This window comes from Gopherus evgoodei, chromosome 9 (assembly GCF_007399415.2).
Source record: "Gopherus evgoodei ecotype Sinaloan lineage chromosome 9, rGopEvg1_v1.p, whole genome shotgun sequence".
Classification (NCBI taxonomy): Eukaryota; Metazoa; Chordata; order Testudines; family Testudinidae; genus Gopherus; species Gopherus evgoodei.
The window spans coordinates 102405068-102427292 of NC_044330.1; the positions used below are offsets into that span (position 1 = coordinate 102405068).

A 22225-nucleotide genomic window follows, 5' to 3' on the forward strand; every position below is an offset into this window, starting at 1 on the left:
CTTAGGTACGTTGGTGAACGAGGGCTTTACTGAGTATGCAAATTCAAACCCCAGTTCATGGGCTTGCATCGTAACTGTGGTCAGAAGTTTACAGTTCCATCTCTGCTGAACCAACGCTGACATTTATGTTCTACTTTTCACCACTACGTTCTGAAGTTCCCATTTGTGGACCCAATTAGAATTTTTCACTATGTTTTTCACTCAGTTTTAAAGGTAAATAAAAAATGATTGTGGATTTTTAAAGCTTAGGCTAGAAATGTCAGTAATTATCACGGGATAGTTAGCAAATGTTATTCTTGTAAATGCTTTCTACACTTGTAGCATTTGCTGTTCATCAATAATTCAGCTTTGATAAAAGAATAATATATTTCCAAATTCACAAAATCTACTGTGGAGCTATTCATATTGCAAACTGCCTGACAATAAAAGGCATCAACCAAAGCAGGGAGCAGGCTCCGAAGGCTGGCTTAATGCACCACAGCATCCTGTTACAATCGTTTTTTTTGTAATTCTAGAAGACAGAAAATAAAATTTTGCACTTGAAAATAATATGTTTAAATAAATAGTATAGAAGAGCCATATGTTTGTCCAAGAAATGGTTAGACGTAGCCAGAACAATACTGCTACATTATGAATCTTTCATGAGCTCTGAAAGTCATAATGGTCTGTCACTAATGCCCATTAATGATCTCTCTATACCACGAGCCTGAGCTTGATGTTTCTGGCTGGTACCTTAGAGAATACTTTAAATATGCCTTAAACTTTCTCTGGTCTATTCTCTCTGTGTCTGCTCCAAATGTAGACAGCAACTGTCTGAGTAGGATCAGCTTGTAAGGAATCATGGCTTTGGGATTAAGAAAGTCTTATTCAGGTAAGATGTATTTAAGCAATATTTTTTAGAGGAATAAACTGAAAGGCTTTTTCCTGGCAAGTAATCCTTCTGTAATAATGATAAGGAAGTGGATGTAGGTTTTAAGGCATAATTTATATCCAAATCATTCAATCCTTCTTCTTTTCCATCAGTTTTGTTTGGTTACTATGTAAACGCACTTTTGTAAAATGAAGAAAGCAACCGTTATGGTTAATCCGTATTGATTGGAATGGTAGCTAGTATCACTGCATATAGCTAAAGTGGTCCCTGTTTCAACAGCAATATTTAAATAAATGTGGCATGAGCTGGTTTACTGGCCTTTAAACATGGCATGTGAACTTCTTGTGATGTCTAAGGCTAATTTTTTCTTTAAAATAAGTAAAATATCGGCACTGGTTCAGTCTCTTTTAATTCCTGGTACATGGGAATACTGCACCTTACGTCAGCTAAGGGAAACATTGCAACTGTGTTGCTATCTTTAAAGCATTTTTTTGGAAATTAAATATCAAAATGTAGGCAACGATGGATTTTTAACGCAGTTATTCTGTTGCAAATGTTTTAACTAAGGGCTAATTCACGATGATAAACTAATATTGCCGTAATATTGAAAGTGTTTCTCCCCTTTCGCTGTGTGAAATGATCAAATTATTGATTGAACCAGCGCCCTACAGCTGCCAGAGAAAAACAAACCCGAGAAGTCCTGAAAAAGCCTCTAGAATGAAGCAATAACTAGAACCTCAAGCAATAGATATATTTTTGAACTGCACTGTTTTCTTGGGTATGTATCATTCTTTCTTTGAAATAGAATGCCTGTTTGTAAATGGTGTGACATCCATGTTATTGCTCAATGAAATTAACACAGTAAATATAAATATGGAGAGAAAACCAACCAATCTGAAATGACTGATCACTTTTTTTAAAGTATTATCAAATATTATCTCTCACCCTTCTAATTCAAGTATTAAACTATTAATGGATACATTTCCTCCAATTTTTAAAAAATAGTTACTAAAATACAGTGCTTTCTAAACAAATATGTGATTTCCAAATCTCTGTTTTTCTTTACGAAGTTGTCTGGCCATATTAGGCATGAAATATATGTCAGTGGGTAGTTATGAAGCCAGAACATTTTAAATTAATGCCAGTTCAAATCTACAAACCAAATTCTTCTTTTGTTGCTCGCACAGCAGTCCCACTAAGCCTTATGTTTGATGAAGGGTAGCAGAATTTGGCCCACAGGGCCTGATTCAAAGCCCACTGAAGTCCATGTAAAGCAGGGGTCGGCAACCTTTCAGAAGTGGTGTGCCAGGTCTTCATTTATTCACTCTAATTTACGGTTTCTTGTGCCAGTAATACATTTTAATGTTTTAGAAGGTCTCTTTCTATAAGTCTATAATATATAACTACACTATTGTTGGATGTAAAGTAAATAAGGTTTTTTAAATGTTTAATAAGCTTCATTTAAAATTAAATTAAAATGCAGAGCCCCCTGGACCGGTGGCCAGGACCTGGGCAGTATGAATGCCACTGAAAATCAGCTCCCATGCCACCTTTGGCACATGTGCCATAGGTTGCCTACTCCTGATGTAAAGACTGTTGATTTAAACAGGCTTTGGAGCTGGACCTTAGATACCATATAATCTCATGCCTGAATCTGTAGATGAACTAGTCAGCACCATGGACAGAGGATAAAGTCCTACTAAATCCTCCTGTAGATATGATGCTGACGATTAATTTCATTAGATAACAAAATGATTTTAACTGGAGTCGATAAGTATTTCTACTTACATGTAGCAATTTTAATTCAGATCAGGTATGTATTATCTCCTTGGTGGAAGTATTGTATAGATCTACTGATTTGAAGTTAAGGCTTTTACGGGGATAGTGTCCGGATTAAGAAAATCTAACATGGATTTGGGTTAAATATAAAAACCAAACAACTCTTCCTTCGTATTGGAACTCTGTGCTTTCACTGTCACACACCTTTGCTGTTGATTACAGCTTTAGGTACTATAAACATATTTTGTAATTAAATATCACCAGTAACAGAAGTTAAAACAGAATAGGAAATTGCAATGACCTTGTTGTGGTAGTGACAAGAACTAACTATAGGTGTCCCTGTTGTTTCTGGTTTTGTCAGTAACTTGATGCATCTGGCCTTTTACTGAACATGATGGGCATTTTTCTTCTTTGTTATTTCAGAACTGTTTACATCTTACTGTTGTGCAGGATGATTCAGTGATGAGAAACTGTGGGTTTCATTCAAAGCCCCCTGAAGTCAGTAGAAAAATTTTTGGATCAGGACCCTTTATTGAGATTCAGATTTAAACCAGTAATAGTCAAGAAATTCAGAATTAAGGTTGAAAACCTGAGCAAGACATGTTACATATAACACAGCTGTGGAAGAGGGAGAGAGAAAAGAGAGGACCAAATGAGACTGAAAGTTCTCCATGGAATTACAGCTTCAGCTCTGGATTTCATTCCATTTGTATCCCTCGGTCACAGTCTCAGTGTGGTTGATTGCATGTTTGGATTGTATTTGCAGGTCTAAATGGAGAGAAAGGAAGAAAAATAGCTCTAGCTTATGTTTCAAGTGTTCCGTAATTATCAAGTTGGAATTATTTTTCAGAGGTGTTGAGCAGTTTCAGTTACAGCCAATGGGAGCTGCCGGTGCTAAGCACCTCTGAAAATAATTAATTTTAGTCAGATTGACAACAGTAGGGTTGCTGATGTGCTGAGCAGTATTATCTCATTGTTTCCTTGTGCTCCTTCATCTGTCTATATCCATTTGTTATCCATTGTCTTCTATTCAGATTGTAAATTGTTTGGGGCCGAGATTGTCTCTTTGTTCTGTGTTTTGTACCGTGGGGTCCTGCTCCAGGACTGTGCTAATAATATGATATACCGTATGATAATACAAATAATAAATAATAGTTTAGCCCTTGATCCTACAAGGTGAACTGTGTGTGCAGACCCTTGGGCCCTTTGACTTCAGCAGGGCTCCATGTGAGTGCACTATTTGACCAGGGCAGAATCAATTGCAGGATCAGGGCCTTAGACTATAGAACTTGTGATTGGACAAGTACGTAGATTCTCAGCCTGATCTTTTGGCAACTTGTGAATATTGGAGTTGGGACGTCATCATCTGCATGGGCCCGTGGGTGCACTGTTTCCTGGGATCTTGCCATTTGTATTCATAAGCTATGTGACTCCAGCTTGGATGGGGTTAGATCCTTCTTCATATTCCTAGTTTATAAAATATAGTCAAGCAGAAATACTTTTAAATAATTCAGAACGTGAGTTTCTTTGCTATTTCTTTGCGGGAACTCACATGGTCAGTTAAGCTGTTTCCATTCATGGAAAAAAGCTGCTTTTCATTGCAGCTTTTAATCCAGGCTAAATGTGCATATGAATAAACACAACAAGTGACTCTAACACAATTGTGCATTTGATTTCAAATTAAGCAAGCCTATAAATCTATTTTGGATCAGTGTCTAGATCTTTCAGAAACAGGACATTTTTGCTGTAAACAGTGATAGAACATTTCAACTTAATTTGCTTGTTCTCCTTTTTTGCAAATAGTAGAGTGAACTGTCAATGATTCACGTCAACAAAAATTCTGTTGAAGACGGGAAGATACTTCTATCTGTAACCTTTAAAGTTTATACTGTGCATGATTGCATATTCACACATATGCACCTATATATCCCTAAAGAGAGCAAATATATTAAATGTGTGTGGTGGTTAGGAAGTTTTTGTCAGCTGGGATGGCTATCGATGGTAAAGTCATCACATCAGCGAGTTATTCAGGTCGTACCACAAGTGCTGTAAAGAATTATACCACACTATGTAATCGTGTATTTTAGAACATAAGAATGGCCATACTGGGTCAGACCAAAGGTCCATCTAGCCCAGTATCCTGTCTTCTGACAGTGACCAATGCCAGGTGCCCCGGCAGGTAATCATCGAGTGATCCATTCCCTGTCACTCATTCCCGTTATTTTGTTTATGCCACTTATTTTACAGCAAGAATTATCTTACAAAGCTTTTGAAGAGGGTTTTATTTAATTGTATTGATATTATTTTTTGTGTCCTTCAACCTGAAAAAGCCAGGAGCCATATCACCCTGGGTCAATTGGTGTAGACTTTATAGAGAGAGAAAATATAGCTAATAAAGTTTAGAATCCTCAAAAATAACTTTTTTGTCCATCCTAATGTTGTGATTGTGTCCGACAATCTATGGGGGTCTAGAAAGAAATCTATTTATCCATTTGAAAGGAAGGATTTCCAAATCTTCTCCAATGGTGAAAGATGTCATTTCTAGTCCAGCTTGTCCATGAGGTATTGAACTTTCAACCTGTTACTAGTCCAGGATTCAGTATTGGCCCTCCTCACTCTCAAGCCATTGTAATTGTGTGGGAAAAGAAGAAAAATTTCCTATATTTGGAACAGGGGGGTTTTTTTTGGTTGTGGTTTGCTTTTTTATAAATGCCAGCTCTTTTGAAGCTGCTCTGAGGTTTGGATTGTTAGAAATAGCCCTAGCTGAGATGAATTTGAGGGCAGAGTGCGGGTGAAGCAATCAAAGAAAGACTCTGATCATGCAGTTCTTCACTTTACTGCGCAGATATCTCTACATCATGGTGAGAGAGAGAACTGAATGTTCCTGAAAGGTGTTGGATTGATACAGCGTAAGATCTGAACCCACAGAACACAGGGGAACAAAACAGAGGAAAGAGACCAATGCTTCACCAGTGTGTCTCATTCGTGGCCTTTAGGGTTCAGCTCTTAGGGAGATTGACGTGCCCATTCAGAGTGTGTAACTAAAGCTGGTCTGGAATGGTTCTTCCCCCAAAAAAAACCAACCAACCAACCAAACATTCGATGAAAATTTCTTCAAAACTTTTCAGTTTTTCATCAAAAAAGTGAAAATCCCAAACTCAAAAATTTTCAAGTTTTTTACAACATCCCAACACTATTCTGATCAGAGAGAGCATTTTCCATGAAACTATGTTTCAGCCTAAAGACAATTGCAAGTGACAATTTGCAAGCTGTACATACAACATAGATGTAACTAAAACAGTGGTTCTCAAATTGGGGCCGCAGCTTGTTCAAGGAAAACCCCTGGTGGGCCAGGCCGGTTTGTGTACCTGCTGCATCCACAGGTTCAGCCGATCACAGCTCCCACTGGCTGTTGTTCGCCGCTCCAGGCCAATGGGGGCTGCGGGAAGCGGCGGCCAGCAAATCTCTTGTCCCGCGCCACTTCCCGCAGCCCCCATCGGCCTGGAGCAGTGAACTGCGGCCAATGGGAGCTGCGATCAGCCAAATCTGCAGACCCGGCAGGTAAACAAACTGGCCAGGCCCACCTGGAGCTTTTCCTATACAAGTGGTGGCCCCAGTTTGAGAATGACTGAACTAAAGCAAATAGATTTTTCAATTGAATTTTGTCATTAATTAGAGAGCGTTTCGCATAACAACCTCTTGTCTCTGTGGGTCATCTCAGCAATTTCTGCATTCAATGGGCCCTTTCAAGCCACCAGCCTCATCATGATTTGATAAATATTTCCGTGGTAACCTCTTTGCCATTGTTGACTCGCTTTAACTTTATAATTGTTTTTTTGAGTCAAGTTTAACCAAACTAGACAAACTAAAGTTGTGTTGACTAAACAAAGGTGGCGATATAGGTTCAACATGAATAAGTGATGTCAAAATCAGGCTTCTCAGCATTCTGCGTCATGTGCAGGGACCTGGACTCAGCTTGGCTTTGGTGGAGTTACACATCTGGGTTACTTGTGTAACCCCTGTTTGTAGCGTATCCCCATCTGGTGGCTGGACCACAGAGAATATGAGTCTACTATGGATAGGCAGAGTTGCTCCTTTAGCTCTTGTAATAGAGGTTCATGCTTTTAGCACTGGAGGTCCTCGGTTCAATCCTTGGTGAACTATGATGGTGGTGATTTTGCTTGCAAGAATAAAACAAGTAGGATTCATCCCTTAGTCTCTGGATCTAATCCTGCTGCTCTTCCTTCCTTCCTCAGGCAAAACTCCAAATGACTTCAGAATGATCAGCTAAGATTTTATGAAATCAAAAAATAAATATAATTGGCTTCAGCTGGAATCCAGCCTAGATAAGGAAACGACATGATGATGATTCTAAATTTTCTCATTACACAGAAGTATACAAAGTACTTTGTATCCGACGAAGTGGGTATTCACCCACGAAAGCTCATGCTCCAATATGTCTGTTAGTCTATAAGGTGCCATAGGGACTCTGCTGCTTTTACAGAGCCAGACTAACACGGCTACCCCTCTGATACATAAAATACTTTATGGGACCAGTAAAAATAGGTTCCCGCCCAGAAAGGATGGCAAGAGAGAGTAACAGACAGAAAGGAGCGAGGGAGTTGGATGAGAATTGTGGTGATAAGATCACAAGATTTGTCAGTTAAGTCATGTGTACATGATGATGGCTCCATGTTAGTGAGTGTTTTAAATCAGTGCTTGTAGGTGATATTATGGGTAAATTGTGAGGAGGGGACTGGGCCATACATGTGTGTTGTGTATTTAATTAAAATCTTAATATCATGTTTATATAATATTTTGACTTAATTTAGTGGATCTATGATCTTTTAGACCTAGGTCCGAACACATGTTAGGGACCCTAGATTGGCCATAGAGTTATCCAGTCACCTTACGGTATCACATGCCTCAATTCCAGTTCAAGTGATGTTCATTGTGTGGAAAATGGTGTTTGGTTGGTGAAGTGTTACCAAAGTGATCTAAATCTCTGTGTCTTTATGTAGCAACAACCTGTTCCTAAGCTTTCTGATGGGGTCTGCTTCTCTGGCAATGCATCCAGCATGCTAATGAAAATTTCAGTAGGAACAGTAACAGATGCATTTCTCCTTACTTGCTGGTGCAGAAGAACATGTGCATGAAATTGTTCCTGCCTTCAGACTCAGAACATGTTTCAACTTGCTGCAAGTAGACGCCTTGGTTCTAACCCCTAATGTTGTTTTGCTCCTATTTTGGTTAATTCTTGTGAACCGTCCAGGAGAAAGAATGTATCTAGGTTGATTAACAATCTTTCCCTTTACGTACTTATATCCTACTTTTCAACTAAGGATCACCAAGTGATTCACTGTCCTTAATGATTGATTAAGGATGCTTACCTGACTGGTAAGTGAGTATTAGTATATCCATTATAATTTGTTTATAATAATTCATAAAATTAAATAAGACGATTAAACGAGGCCCAGACCGGCTAAGGGCTGGATTGAGGCACCTAATCACAGCTCCATGTTGGGCACTACATGGTGCATTGTACCTGAAGTGGGCATCATATTTCCTAGCGCTCCAGAAGACCCCGGGGGAATGCAACCACTTGGCAATGGGGAGCATTCACTTCCCTCTCCGGCTGGTTGGCTCTAGCAGAGCAAGGTAGCAAAGAGCTTATGTCTCCCCTTTGCAGAACTAACACAGCCAGCTACCCCTGCATACTGGTGCAAGTGGAGACAGTGCTCTATGTGCTCTCTCCTTCCCTCATGCTCCCATATGAGCAACGGGCATAATCTGGTCCTAAATGACTTGTCCTAATGTTATACAGTCATTTCCAGGCATTCTCTCTCACAGCCCTGGGTCTAATCCTATATGAACACCACCTCCCTTATCTTATCAAATGCTGAGGCAAGATTCTCAGCTGGTGTTAATTGGTGTACTTCCTTGGAGGTCATGGAGCTAAGATGATCTACACCAGTTAAGCATCTGGTCCTTTGGGTGTAATCTGTCCCATGGTGCAATCTGTTGGCAAGGCCTATTGATTTCTGGATGGGCATTGCATACCAACAGGATGGGGAGTCTCTTGATATTCTGGAATCCAAGTTCCTTCCATTGGTTGGCTAACTCTGGTTAAGTTTCTTTAGTTCCTCCCTGTCCTTAGTATACCTGGATGAACAGCCTGCCTAACGCAAACAGATTTTGTTATACAGTTATGTGTGAAATTAAACAACTGGTTCAGAAAAGATAGTCTGGTCTGCGATGCCATGACTGTGAGCAGGCAGAAAGTCTCAGAACCACAATGCGAAGTTATCCATTAAGTCCGAATCCTTGGCATGAATTCTTTTAGGTCCAACACTAGAAAAATGGTACATACGACACCAGTGTACCAGATCTTACTTCAGTAACACAGGAACCAGGAATCACATCAACAGGGCCAAACGAGCAAGCATCTTTTGAACAAAGTGGGGAGTGTGCATGAGGGAAGTGACAGGAGTTCCATGGCCATAAGTGGGAGAAGAATGACTATAGAAGAGAGACCCCTTCTCAGAGCTGCCTGGTGAATTTATCTGCAGCGATGTCAAGTGCCAAAAAGGAGCAAAGCATTCAAGTGGCCAATGTGATGCTATCCAGGCCTCTTGCCTGGGGCCTGGGAGGAATTGGGTGGGGGGTTTTGTCATAGAATAAGGTTTCTTCATGTGGAAAAACTGACAGTGATTCATAGACTGTTCTTCTAGTTTGTCTCAATGAAGAGATGTAAATGTTTCATTGATAATACGCCATCATTTGCATCCATGTGTCTGAGTGTCATCCTGCTGAGAGGTGACTCCACAGACTTTCATTCATGCTTACGTGGAAGGAGAATGGCTACATTGTGCCAGACTTTGTAATTGTAGTGAAGTGGTCTTCAAAAGTTTAACTGGGTTACTCAAAGTATTATGGGTTGGAACCATGCTCCACCACTCCGTTACTTCCTGCTTAGTTAGTTGGAGTTTTCCCCCCATTCTGTTTGCTGCATAATTTAGTGAAGCAGCGTGTTCCCAGCCAGCAGTAGTGTAAGTACAGTGTGTTTCTTATGCACTGAGTGACACCTTTACAGAAGTACCAGTCATAAGTTGCCAACCCAAATTGGGTGTGTGGAGACCGATGGAGTCTGGAGGGTTTACGGATGGAGTTCTTGGAGCATTCACTTGATCGTTAGTATCTGTCTTTTGACCTTTCCTTTAGCAGATGCATTGGATGAGTGGCTACACATACAGCTGTTGAATGGCTGATATATTTGGAAGAGGGACTGATTGACCATGGGTGCTTAACGAAGGCAAAATGTTTTCTTTTGCCCCCCTAAAATGCCCTCCTCTTCCAAAAATGCCAGTTCTGTCATGGTGTGCAGCCAGGTTACGTCCATTTTTGGATCGACTTGGCATCTTAGTTAGCAGGTAATTCTGGGGAAAGCAGTGAGGCTCTGGAAAGATGGCAGAGGGAATCTGCATACCTACGCCCCGAACCAGCAATACACTGAAACATGGGCTTAACTTTAAGCATGTGAATAGTCCAGTTGAAGTTAAGCATGTGCTTAAGTGCTTTGCTGGGTCTGCACACCCAGAGCTGTGTTCTTCAGGGGCATATGAGACGAGGCAGGGCCCACTCCGCTCTGTGCGGCTGCCTCAGGGCTGGTCCTTGTTGTTCATGGGGGTGATGAGACTCATGGTGGGGGAGGCAGCTCCACTCAGCATCCAGACTCTGCTGCTCAAGCCAGGGAAAGGCCCTGTCAGGAGCCCAATGCCCTGCCCCCACATCTCACGCGGGCGGCTCTGGCACTTCTTCTGGCAAATTCTGTCCTTTGGGCCTCCATAACAGTGCACCACTCTCTCATTGCACCGCAATGTAGCTGGGATGGGGACTGCCATGACGCAGGGTCCAGGCTATGAAGCTGTGTGTGGTTTCCTGGGCAAAGGAGTAAATTCTGCTCCCCTCTGGCCCAAAGGGAGTTTTGGCACCCTTGGTTTCATGATTTCTGAGGATGCGGCTGAACCCAGGAACCCCTGCTAATGCTGCATCTGGATCAGAATTTAGCTTGTGGTCTCTTACTGGTTCACATTCCTAGCATGTGTTAGCACAGCATCTGCCTGCTCAGCTAATATGCACTGTAAATCAGTGGAGCTCCTTTCATTACCCTTTGCTGAGCACTGAATGTGCTTGGTAATGGAAAAAGCCCTGTCCCAAAGAACTTATACTCTGAAAGACACAGGTCCAGTTTATTCTCCCAAGTGCTTGACCATAAAGCAACACTAAAATGCACATCTGCGGGGCAAAAGAAAATAGCTTTGTGTGCATATTTGGCTGCATGCTGCAGCCCTACAAGATTGGGGAATTTGGGGAAATGGGCAAGCTCCTGCTGTTGGGAATAAGTGCCAGTAGAATCTCTAATGTCCACGCAGAACACAGAGAACTTCTGCTCTCTCTGCAAGTAGCATGTTAGGCACATGTACCAATCATAAATTCACTCTAATAGGCAGTTGGGAAGTGCCATCTCTCCAATCAGCACTCCTTCCTCTGACAGCAGGATTTCACTGATACGCTGTTTTACACTAGATCACATCTGTAGACATTCATGTGCCAGAACAGAATACATGATCAGCAGGGGAAAAAGGGAAGTCACTCTATTCACTAGCGCCCCCAGGATGACAGCTGGCAACCCGGTAAGCTACAAAAACTGTGTAGATTGTCAGAATTTACAGTATGTTTTGTGACAGCACTGCCCATGGGTACTCGGTATAAATTCAAACTCAGGAAAAACTGTGGCACTGCGGGACCCGCTGCAGCACAAATGCTTCAAGGAGATGGAGCATAAAATGTAAGTTTTGCACTTTCCCCTGGAATTGGGAACAGAGCTCCTGCGCATGTTCCTGGTTTGGGGCCATGATAGCTGAGGCCTTTTCATGTAGGGGAAAGCCAGCTTGTGCATATTGGTTTGGAGCAAGAGCCTTTGCTTCCCCTCTAGGCAGTCAACCATGGTTTGGAGGGTTCTTGGGAACCATACGCAACCAGCCTTGTTCTCGACCAATGCCTTGGAATCTCTAAGCATGCACTGAACATGTTTTGATTATCTGAATCCAAAGGCTGGAAATGCTCATTAGCAGAAACCTAATAGGTACTTGCAGGGAGAAGAAAAAAACTTGGGTGAAGTCTTTGGCCTATTGAATCAATGGAATTTTTTGCCATTACATGGAAATTGCCATGTAGGATCAGACCCACCATCCATCTAGCCCAGTAACCTGTCTCTCACAGTGGCCAGCCCCACATGCTCCAGAGGAAGGTGTAAGAAACCCGCTGTGGGCAGACACGGAATAATCTGCGCCTCGCATAGCTCTCATTCTGATCTCTAGTACTCAGTGATTGGCTTAGGCATTGACTTCATTGGGGCCAGCGTTTCGCCCTTTGACTTTTAAGGATGAGTAGTTGCCTTAGTCTTGTAAGTATAAACGGGACGTCTGCCTCAAGGGGTTCTAGCTGTCTTCTCCATTTAGAAGTTACTTGGAATATATCAGGAAAACAGCTTCAGGTAAAAAAAAAGAAAGAGCTAGCGTATTTTATTACATTTTTTAGTGTGCTTTTCGTCAGGAAAGAAAGAGAATGTATTCATCATTCTGGCAGAACAAGTAAAGCAAAGGTGATATACATCATAGCCAGTAAAAACTTGAAGCAATCTGCTCAAAAAAGATTTGGCCCAGTGGCAGAGAAATTCATCCTAACTCAGGGCCTCATTGTGATGTGGCCTTTGTGGGCACGAAGAAGGCATAATTGGAGAAGGCTTCAATGACAGACTGATCATGAAAAAATGGTTGATAATGTTGAAATTTAAATCTGAATTGACATATTCTGGTTTTGCTCCTCATTTATGTTATTGGTCCTGGAACATTTGTGCAACTGAGTTTATTTTAGCATGAATGCAGATTTTAAACTTGTATGCTAGAATGCTCGCAGAAAACAAGAGTAAAATTTGCTTTGAACAAGGACTTTCAATAGTAACTGGATTATAAGAGTTCTGCTTATCCATCATTCAGGAACATGAAATAATATCACATGACTTAATGACCAATCACAGCTAAGCAGCACATCTTTCATTCTAAATATCAAGTAGTGAATGCCACCCTGTCGAGTAAACAAAATTTAATGAAAAAATGTTGCAAAATTATGAATGCATTTGAGAAAATCACGTTCCACTCTGGACATTTTGCAAAGGGCAAACAAAGCAAAATTCACAATAAATTATTTGGTTGTAAGTACATCCCCCTGCTAATAATGCCTAATTATTACTGATCTCAAATATTTGGCATTAGTTGGAGATGGGCATGAAGGTGCAACTTGTGGTAAGCTGGTATTTCTCCAGTCAAGAATTTGTCATTGTTTTAAATGCTTTTTAGATGGCTCCAGTTACTTTGTAGCTTAAGCATCTACAGGAGGCATTCATTTAGTATGAAGATATAAATACCACAGGGATAAGTGGCTGATAAAAGCCATTGAGCTAGCTAGCTGGGTACATATGGGGACTGACTGATAGACGAAAGGGAATGCATGGCTATAGATAAGATACACTTTTTGCAGTTACACAGGGTCTCAGGCTGTGTGGCCTAGCTTTTACTTCCATTAAGACATTATTAATACTAAACCGAGTATCTGAAAATATTACAAAGGGATTGGCTTTTCTTTTAACGATCCCTTGCTAATGCTATGTTTTGCTGTGGCAGAAATTGTTCTCTGCGGTGTCACACACTATTTCTAGTCAAGGAAACAAATGTGACAGTTGCAGAGTTGCTGTAAATTGCATTTTATTGTAGCTGTTAGAATTTAAGAAATGGCGTGGTATTATTCTTTTTATTCCAAGTTGGTGCTGTAGCAAATACCATCTAGCTCCCCTCGGGCCATGAAGAGCAGGTAGTCCAGCTTCCATGTAAGCACACTGAGAAAGGAGGAAGGGCCAGGTATCGCATGAGGTCAGTGAGTCTGAAATAAGAGGGAAGGCAAGGCGCGAGACAGCCCCTTGCCTTCCAAGAGAAACAAATCGCCTAAGCTCAGAGCTCCTGCTTGGAGTCTGGATGTGTTATGTATGGAGGAGGGGGTGAGGGTTGTGCGCCCAAGCAAGTAAAAGAGTTTGACATTGAAGTGTTTGGTTTTGCCTTTGGAAGCTCTTGGTTTGATGCTCTGGCTTAGAATGACTATAAATCCAAGTTTTCTGGGAGTATCCGATTTCCAAGGTATGTCCTGGGCTTCCAGTTGGATTTATTAAAACTGGGTCAATTCCTGGTTTTAGTTCAGCCCTAGACACTGGGGCTGTTGGTGTAAAGGGGGCACTCACCTCTTGAGCATCTCCTAGTGGCTGGGTGTGGTACCGCAGACCTTTTTTCGCCCCTGGCCCCCCCCTGCAGGTTGCCAGCTGCTTTGGCAGGTCTTCAGTGGCTTGGTCCTCTAACTGAGTCACAAAGTCCAAATGAACCCTTTCAGGGTAGTAAAGAGTCAAAAAATAATCATTGTTTCCCCCTCACTAGGGTCTTCAGGCCCAGGTCAGGGCCCTTTCAATTCAGCCCTTTGTTCAGGCTCCCAAGTAAGGTCTTCCTGGGGTTCACACCCCTTTACCAGTGGCCGGGAGAGGATGCTGGGGCCTCCCACTACTCCAGGCTCCAGCCCCAGGACCCTATAAACACCAGCTACATTCTGCTCAATTTCAGTTTATTGCTGCTTCTTCCCTGGGCCTCTTCCTGCCTGGCCCCTTTCTGCTTCACCCTTATTTCAGGGTTAATGTTCTCAGATCTTTTCTCTCCCTGCAAACCCAGCGAAGCAAAACACAGCCAAAAACAAACTCTGGTGATCCCTCGAGCTCCTGTGGCCAGAGAGGAGCCCCCTTCCTTGCCCCTCTGGTCCCAGCCAGTGACTGGCGGGCTAAGGCCCTGCAGCTCCTTTTATCTGTCTGCTTCTGTGAGGCCTCTCTAGGTGAGCCTGGACAAGCCACCTTCGCTGCTCCTTTCCTGTCACTATGCAACCTCTTGGGGTGGGGTGCAGTAGGCCCACGGGTCTCCTGTGGGGAGCCACAAAGGCCAGGTCCACCTCGTCACACTTGGCTGTTGCTGGGCCGACCTGAGCCAGAAGTGGTGCTGCCCTGCAAATTCTAAGCCAAGTTATGCAGCAGCAAAAGAAATATCTGCTCTCCTGGCCCCTGTTCCCCAGTCTCTTTAGTGCAGTGACAGATACATAGATTTTGAGACCAGAAGGGATCCTCCGGTCCAGCCTCCTGCCGAGCACAGGCCATAGAATCCCATCCAGTATTTCCTGCATCAAACCTATAACTTCTGGCTGAGCTGCAGCATACCTCTTGGAAAGACAAACAACCAATCTCTCTTTAGAGACTCTGCCAGTGGTGGAGAAGCCACCATCACCCCACGTAAGTTGTCCCAGTGATTAATCAGCCTCCGTATCTCAAACTGCGCCTTATTTCCACTTCGAATTTGACTTAATTCAGCTCCAAGCCATTGGCTCTTGGTCTACAGGAGGAAGTGACTTGACCAAGGCTGCACAAACATCGGTGGCAGAATTGCACATAGATCCTGCGTCGCCTGCCTCATTCACTGGCCCACAGGACCTTCCTTCCTGCTGCTGTGACTCGGATATAAACGGAGGCTGATGTGGCCACAATGCAGAGCATTAGCTATGATAGGACCAGGGCTCCTGGCACAAGGCTCTGCGACTCATCCGCTGCCTGATTGCGACAGACAGACTCCTACAGCCTTCACTGGCACTGGACTAGCAGCTGCTCCTTTCTGCACACCCTTCCTGCCCCTCCAAGCCAGCAACCTTCTCCTGCCCTCGCAACCTGCCCTAACTTCTGCTTTCTCAACACCCCCTTACTTTTTCCCCACTCCTATGAGGCCCTGCTTCTTCCCTCCCCCACCTTTCCTCCAACCTGGCAACCTCACTCTTGCCTGCTCCAGCCCTCTCAATCTAGCAGCACCCCCCCTTAAACCTCAAACCAACAACCCAGCCTCCCCCATGCCCACCGGGGACCTTTCTGTCCATCAAGGAAGAGCTGGGGGGCACAGGTGGAGGTGGCCTAGGAGCAAGGGTCAGGGTGTGGGGTGAAGGGGGGGAAATGAGAGAGAGAGAAGGAACAAACCTGGAAAACTCTTCTCCTCCTCCAGGGTTTTCTCAGTCTCTGGGAATGGCCAGGAATAAGGCAGAGCTCGAAGCAGGTGTGGTGGAAAATAATGCAAAAGGAGAGGGAGCTGAAACGTGCAGGGGGAGGACAACCAAGGGAATCACAGGAGTACATGGGGCTTTCCTGGATCCCAATTTCTATTGGGAAAGGTTGAGAAGCGGGGAGGGTTTGGCTGGAGTGGCGTCGGCCCCTTTCCTGCCCTACCCCCCAGCTTTTAAAATCTGTCCCACTGGACTCCCTGCCCCCCACCCCCAAATCCTGCCCCTTATGCCCCTGAGAGACAAATCCCGCCCTCTTTCCTTGCCCCGGTGCCCCACGCCAGGTGTCCTGGTGATTGATGTGGAATGTCTGGTCACCCTGGCCGAGCTGCTGGAGAATTACTCATCCCAGTCACGTCTCTTTGGGTGTCTGTCTCTCCCCAGGAGGCGGCTCTAGTCTTGAGAGCAGGTGTTCTCTATGCAGCCCTCCTGGACCTGAGATGCTTCAGATGATCCAGCCTCCCTCCTAACTGCTCCACGGGCTCCTGCTCTCTGAAAATCTCCTGGCGCTGAGGCAGATCTCCCAGGCTGCTGCCTTCACTGAGGAACGGGGGTGGTAAGGGGAGGGCTTCATCGTCTGATTTCTGTATCCAGCGTATAGCTCCTGGTGTGTGTGTGTGCAAGAGAGGAAGGGAGTGCGTTTGCTGCCTGAAGGCTACTGCTGCTGCAGTATCAGCACTGGTGCTGCTGGCAACCAGGCATCAGGGGAGCTCTGTTGCTGATTGCTGAATGGTTACAAGTGTTGCAATGCAAAATATAAAAGCATCGCTCCCGGAGAGGCTGCATTTGAAGCTCCACTTGTAAAATCTTAGGGAGGGGGCTTCTCGAGGAATTCAGAACCAGCCAGCCCAGGCTCCAGGCAGCTGCACCGCCTGAGCCTTCATCACTGCTTGCTTGACATTCCTTCTCCAGGAAGGGAGGAAAAAGAATCCAGAAAGCCCTGCCACAGACAGACTCTGCCAGGCTAACAGGTGTTTGCTGGGATTTGACTGGGGAGCAGAAGCTGGGAGAAAAGTTAACTGGAAAAATCAAAGCTGGGCAAAGGTGCATTGATCTTGTGCCAAGTGGATGTGCCAGGTCTGCCTGAGAACAGTGTGTCCGGAGAAGCACCGAGGGATATTTGATCAGTGACCCGCTGATCTCCCTGGAAACGCTGAGCCCTGCCTGCAAACTTTGCCCTGCCAGAAATTGTGAGGGATAAGAGCCCAGGAACAAAGGGGCGGGGGGGTATGGTCTCCTCTGCTGACCAAACCACTTGAGCTAAACTGTTGCATCCTGGTTTGGTCTGGTGGAAGCATCCCACTTGTGCCTCCTCTGCTCCGAAGCTAGTTGCAGTGGGCCCGCGTGCTGCGGCATCAGCCGAAGGTATTAGCGGTGGGATACAGTGCCCCAGGTTTGGGGGACTGGAAGACCAGCATGCTGGCTGCTGCACTTGCAGCCAGCACCCAGATCCCCTGCGTCTGACCCCCAGGCGGTGTCGGAGCGGTGGCGGCCATGGCTGCAGCAATCGCCAGCTCCCTGATCCGCCAGAAGAGACAAGCCAGGGAGCGGGAGAAATCCAATGCTTGCAAGTGTGTCAACAGCCCCAGCAAGAGCAAGGGCAGCTGCGAGAAGAACAAACTGAATGTGTTCTCCAGGGTCAAACTCTTCAGCTCCAAGAAAAGACGGAGAAGGCGACCAGGTTGGCAAGGGTTATGTGATTGGTTTTCTTCTGTTTTAACACAAGCTGTAATGTGCATCATTCCTGGGGAGGGGGACTGGTGAAATTAACTTTCAGGTGTTGCAATTGCCAATAGACATGGGGGCACAGATGTGCAGAGCTGGTTTCTCACTCACACGCCCTCTCATCACCAGTTTGTCTGACACACACCATTGATTTCTTTCTCACATGCACACTCATGTGTACCCATGGATCAGTGATGTATTTGTGTGTGTGTGTGTGTGTGTGTCTCTCTCTCTCTCATACAGACACACACACACATACACCTCTCTCCTTCAATCATTTGTTCATCCATCTACATGTTCAATAATCTATTTTCTCTCCTTCACGTCTCTAGAATGTCTGTGCCTTGTGCTATTATTTGCTAATTATATGAGAAAAAGCTATTTACGTTAGCCAGCAGCTTCTAGACCTTTATAACCTTTCATTCCTCTGCGCCTTTCTAGGAATATCTTTTATAAATCATACATGCACAATTCTGTATGTAACAGAGGTGTAAAAGACCAGGTATGAAGAATTAGTTTTCTGATCCAGTGCATTTTGTACACAGGAGGAGCAGAAGCCAGTCAGCAATGTTGCTAGTAATTTGCCTTTTCAAAATCTAGCTGCCTCTAGCCACTGAACTTGCCTGCATTTTTCATGTCACCAAATAGTAGGGTGACTAGTTGAAAAATGGAGCCTAGATTTGCTAAGAGCTTTTTGAACATTGCTAATGCAAGAAAACAGAGTGATCTTCGGTTTAGTTTCATATTAAATGAGAGGGTGTATATAAATTATGCGTCCCTCAATATACTTATTGAAGGTTCCTAATAGGAAGTAATATACTTATGCTAACTATTATAAGGGTTTGCTTCAAATCCTGTCCAAAATATGTTTAACAACATTTCTACCCTGATTTCTTTCCTTTTAAGACCAGGAAGTCTTGCCCAGATGTGGGAACTTTTGGTTTGAAAATGGCAATTCATATTTTCATATTGTGTTTCTCTGTGAATCAGCTAAGGTTTTGGAGCAGACTGTTAAAAAGGCTTCACTGTCTGATGAGAATAACTGTGTGACAATTACTACAATGCAGATGTCATTGGGATTCAGTGGAAGTAGACCTATTTTATTGCAGTTACTCTTGATACATCGCCGAGATATTTTCTTTAAATATACAGACTCCCTAGCAAATCCTGTTGCTATTTACTTCAAAGTCCAGGATGATCTAATGTTGTTCTGGCTATTTCATTTTCGAACACTGAACATGAAGATGATTATGAAGCAGATTTATATCCAGAATATGTTTTTCTTTTTCTTTTTTCTCTCCGAGTCTGTGAAACAGCATCTTCTGTGGTGATATTCCTATTATAATTCAACATGTTCCTGTGAGTTTCTTCCTCTATTTACCTCTGTTCATTAACTACTTTATCCCTTCTGATTCTGCATGTTCTTTGGATCAGCAAAGAACGGTGGATTGTTTAGTGGAATTGCAGCAGTTCTTATAGTAAACCTTAGCTGCTGTATAGTTAGGCTCTTGATTTGATATGCAGTTTTCAGTCTTATTACTAGTATCTTACCTTATCTGAGTAGCTCTCTCTTTCCCTCCTTTTGAGAATTCACACCTTGTTAAAAGCCAGAATATACTCTTTGCCAGCACATTTCTAATCTTGAATGAGATAGGGCACGGCTCCCTAAGTCAAATGACACGCTGTTGGAATTTGTGTTCACTGAAAGCAGATTTAAATGTGTTACCTATATTACAATAGAAAGTGGCATTTCATCATTTGGCAACTGATTTTTATAATAACTGATTTGATCTTTGCCTAAATGGGAACAGATATAAAGCTGCTTATCCTAGTGTTTTTCATATACCATCTCTGAAATCGAAAATGAAGATTTGTTTTGAACCCTGATAACATGCAATGGCACATCCAGATTTCATAAATTAACCTTGTTATTGTTTTCTTACAGAGCCACAGCTCAAAGGAATAGTAACAAAACTCTACAGCAGGCAAGGCTACCACTTGCAATTGCAGGCAGATGGAACCATCGATGGGACAAAAGAGGAGGACAGTAGTTATAGTAAGTGGCACCCGAATGCATCAGATAACCTTGTGTGTTTGTGAATTATGGGATATTGTTCTTTCCATCTCAATCGGTTTGAAAATTAATGTTCTGGGATGGCTGACTAAGTGAAACATTAACACTGTGCACTTACTTGCCATTGAGTCAGAAGGAAAAGCACTGCAAAAACACGTAAAACAAATATGCTTGAGGAGGTAAAGGCGATACATCCGAAAAACAATCCAAATGTTATCTCCATGGTAATCTAAAGAAGTTCATCGCTGTCCTTTGGATTTTATTAGATTTTTTTTCAACAGAGAAAATTTGCTCGCCTACGCAGCATGCCTGAAATAGACTAACGTTATCTCCAGTCTTAAGCAGGGGTCTCACTTGAACAGAGCTGAGTTATTTCACGTAATGAGAATTCATCATCATTTTAAAGTTCACATTCCTTGTCTCCCCATCGCCAGTGCTGATAATTCTGAGCCTAATTATGATTTAAGTAATGAAACAATTTTCCTTGGGCTTTTCTGTGAAACAGTTTTGAGGAGGTTTTTTAAGCCAGGAGATGAATGGAAAAGAGCAAACGAGGACTAAAAACGGTGATGTTGACACAAGTACCCCCCAAAATTTCACACAATTTGTTTAGTGTAAACAAATTTTTTGTCTTGAAAAAAGTTGGAATGAACCAAGAGGGTATTTCAGCGATAGCTAATGTGTATAATTGTGTTGAGACCGTACATTGGAAACCAAAATCCAGTCTTCCTTTTCCACAAAGCTAATATCTTTTCAATTTAGTTCATTTTCATTAAGCATTCAAATGTCAAAGGAGGGAGGTTAGATAAGAACACAAATCCAGTAGTTTTTATGACATTTGATTAATCATGTCACGTTTCACCCAGATCCATGTAGGTTTCTACTCTTTTCTCTCTTTAACATTCATTGCTTTGCAGTGTTATTTTTCACTGACATGACAGAACCAATGAGGTTGCTGTGGATCTGTCATGTGCAGTCGTTACAGGTGCTGAGAGCAATGCACGCTGCAGGCCAAGGCCAACTTAGGCCTAAGGTTGTGAGCTGCTTTCAAATCTGAGTCCCATGCAGTAGAGTTGGTGACACCCCTTTCGGATGCAGCCAATTATCCCAGCTCTCTCAAGCGAGATTGGGAGTCCTCGAAATCTAGTTTAAACCTTCAACAAACACATCATGGTAGATGTGTAGTCATGTTTCCTCATGCACTACTGGAAGGCACTCCGATAGAATGGTGATCAGCACGATATAAGAACCGATGTAGAATAGAAAAAAGCTGGTCATTATGCATCATAAAATGCTGCTGTTCTTTAAAACAATTGTTGGTGTTTTGGTATTATAGGTTAAAAGAAATACTATAGATTTGTTCAGAATGTTGGCAGAACCCTGCACGTGGTCTGATTTTAAAGAAATGAGTTAAGAAGCTAACAGGCAAATGTAGTAATTTCAGTTGGGTTATAAACTTTTAGTGTCCCATACCGAGTCCCCTGAATCGCGGATTATTTCTCTTGGGGCAGTTCCACCCAAATACTTTATTTTGACTTGTTTTAATGGATTTCTGACACTAAGCGAAAGAGCCAGGAGGGGACTTGTTACAGTCACACAGATGTGTCCGTTTCCAATGTATTTTTGTGTGCATTATGCATTTAAATTGATCACATCGAGAGAGATTACCGGGCTACATGTAAATCATGGAAGCGTCTTGGAGCTGAAAATCAGCCTTCATAAATAATGAATGTTCTACGCAAAGGAGCATGTGATGGATGTATCCTACACATTGTTCCAACTGGCCTGCACTTTCCCAACATGGAAGATATTTATCATGGAAAAGTATTTTACTTTCACCTACTGGAAGTGAATGTAGAGAACCGTAGAAAACCTATGGCATGTAATAATAATATCAGCTAGCTCCTTTCCTCAGTAGATTGCAAAGTACTTTACAATCTCCCCGTTTTACAGACAGGGAAACTGAGTCATAGAGTGGTGACATGACTTGTATGAGGTCAGCCAGAAGCCCAGTAGTGGAGCCAGCAATAGAACCCTGCTCTCCTGGTCCAGTGCTCTGCCCTCTAGGCCACACTGCCTATTTACCTTGGTCCTGAACCTGCTCTAATGGCACAGTTCATGTTAGCATCAGCAGGGCAGGATTAAACCCTTATACACTATTGGCCTGATCGTGTACATGTCATTCACATGAGTAAGGCTTTGGAGAATCCGGTGCTAAAGAATTACTCTTTCCTTTCTTTGACAAGGACAAACCTTCTTTGGCTGTGATTGGCACATCCCTGCTGGGCAAGCCCCTGAGTTAAAAGTCCACACAGCAGTGGCTGGGTTCCAACCTGTTGCTCTGACCACAGTAAAATTCTGATTCCCGACCTCTTTCTTTCCCTGTTGTTGTAGTTCCTGCTTGCAGATCTGCTGAGTCTTACTCATTTGCAGGAAGTCTCCTTCATTTCCCATTAATTTTAAGGCTCTTTTGATTACTCTTCCTCGTATGAAGGAGTATTTGGCTATGCCTGGCAGTGAGACATTTAAAATCTCAC

At 43.1% G+C, this 22225-nt stretch overlaps 1 protein-coding gene across 3 annotated transcripts in view; it reads left to right on the forward strand.

Moving 5' to 3' along the window:
• The window catches only part of FGF13 (fibroblast growth factor 13), a 314636-nt gene that overhangs the window by 221936 nt on the left and 70475 nt on the right, over window positions 1-22225 (forward strand). For 2 of the 3 annotated variants that reach the window (XM_030575875.1, XM_030575877.1), the window contains one exon: window positions 19560-19670. In XM_030575875.1, coding sequence (XP_030431735.1) covers window positions 19560-19670 — 111 coding nt within the window. Of the gene's footprint in view, window positions 1-17268; window positions 17571-19559; window positions 19671-22225 lie in introns of those variants that run through there. The other variant, XM_030575876.1, reaches the window with a different exon arrangement.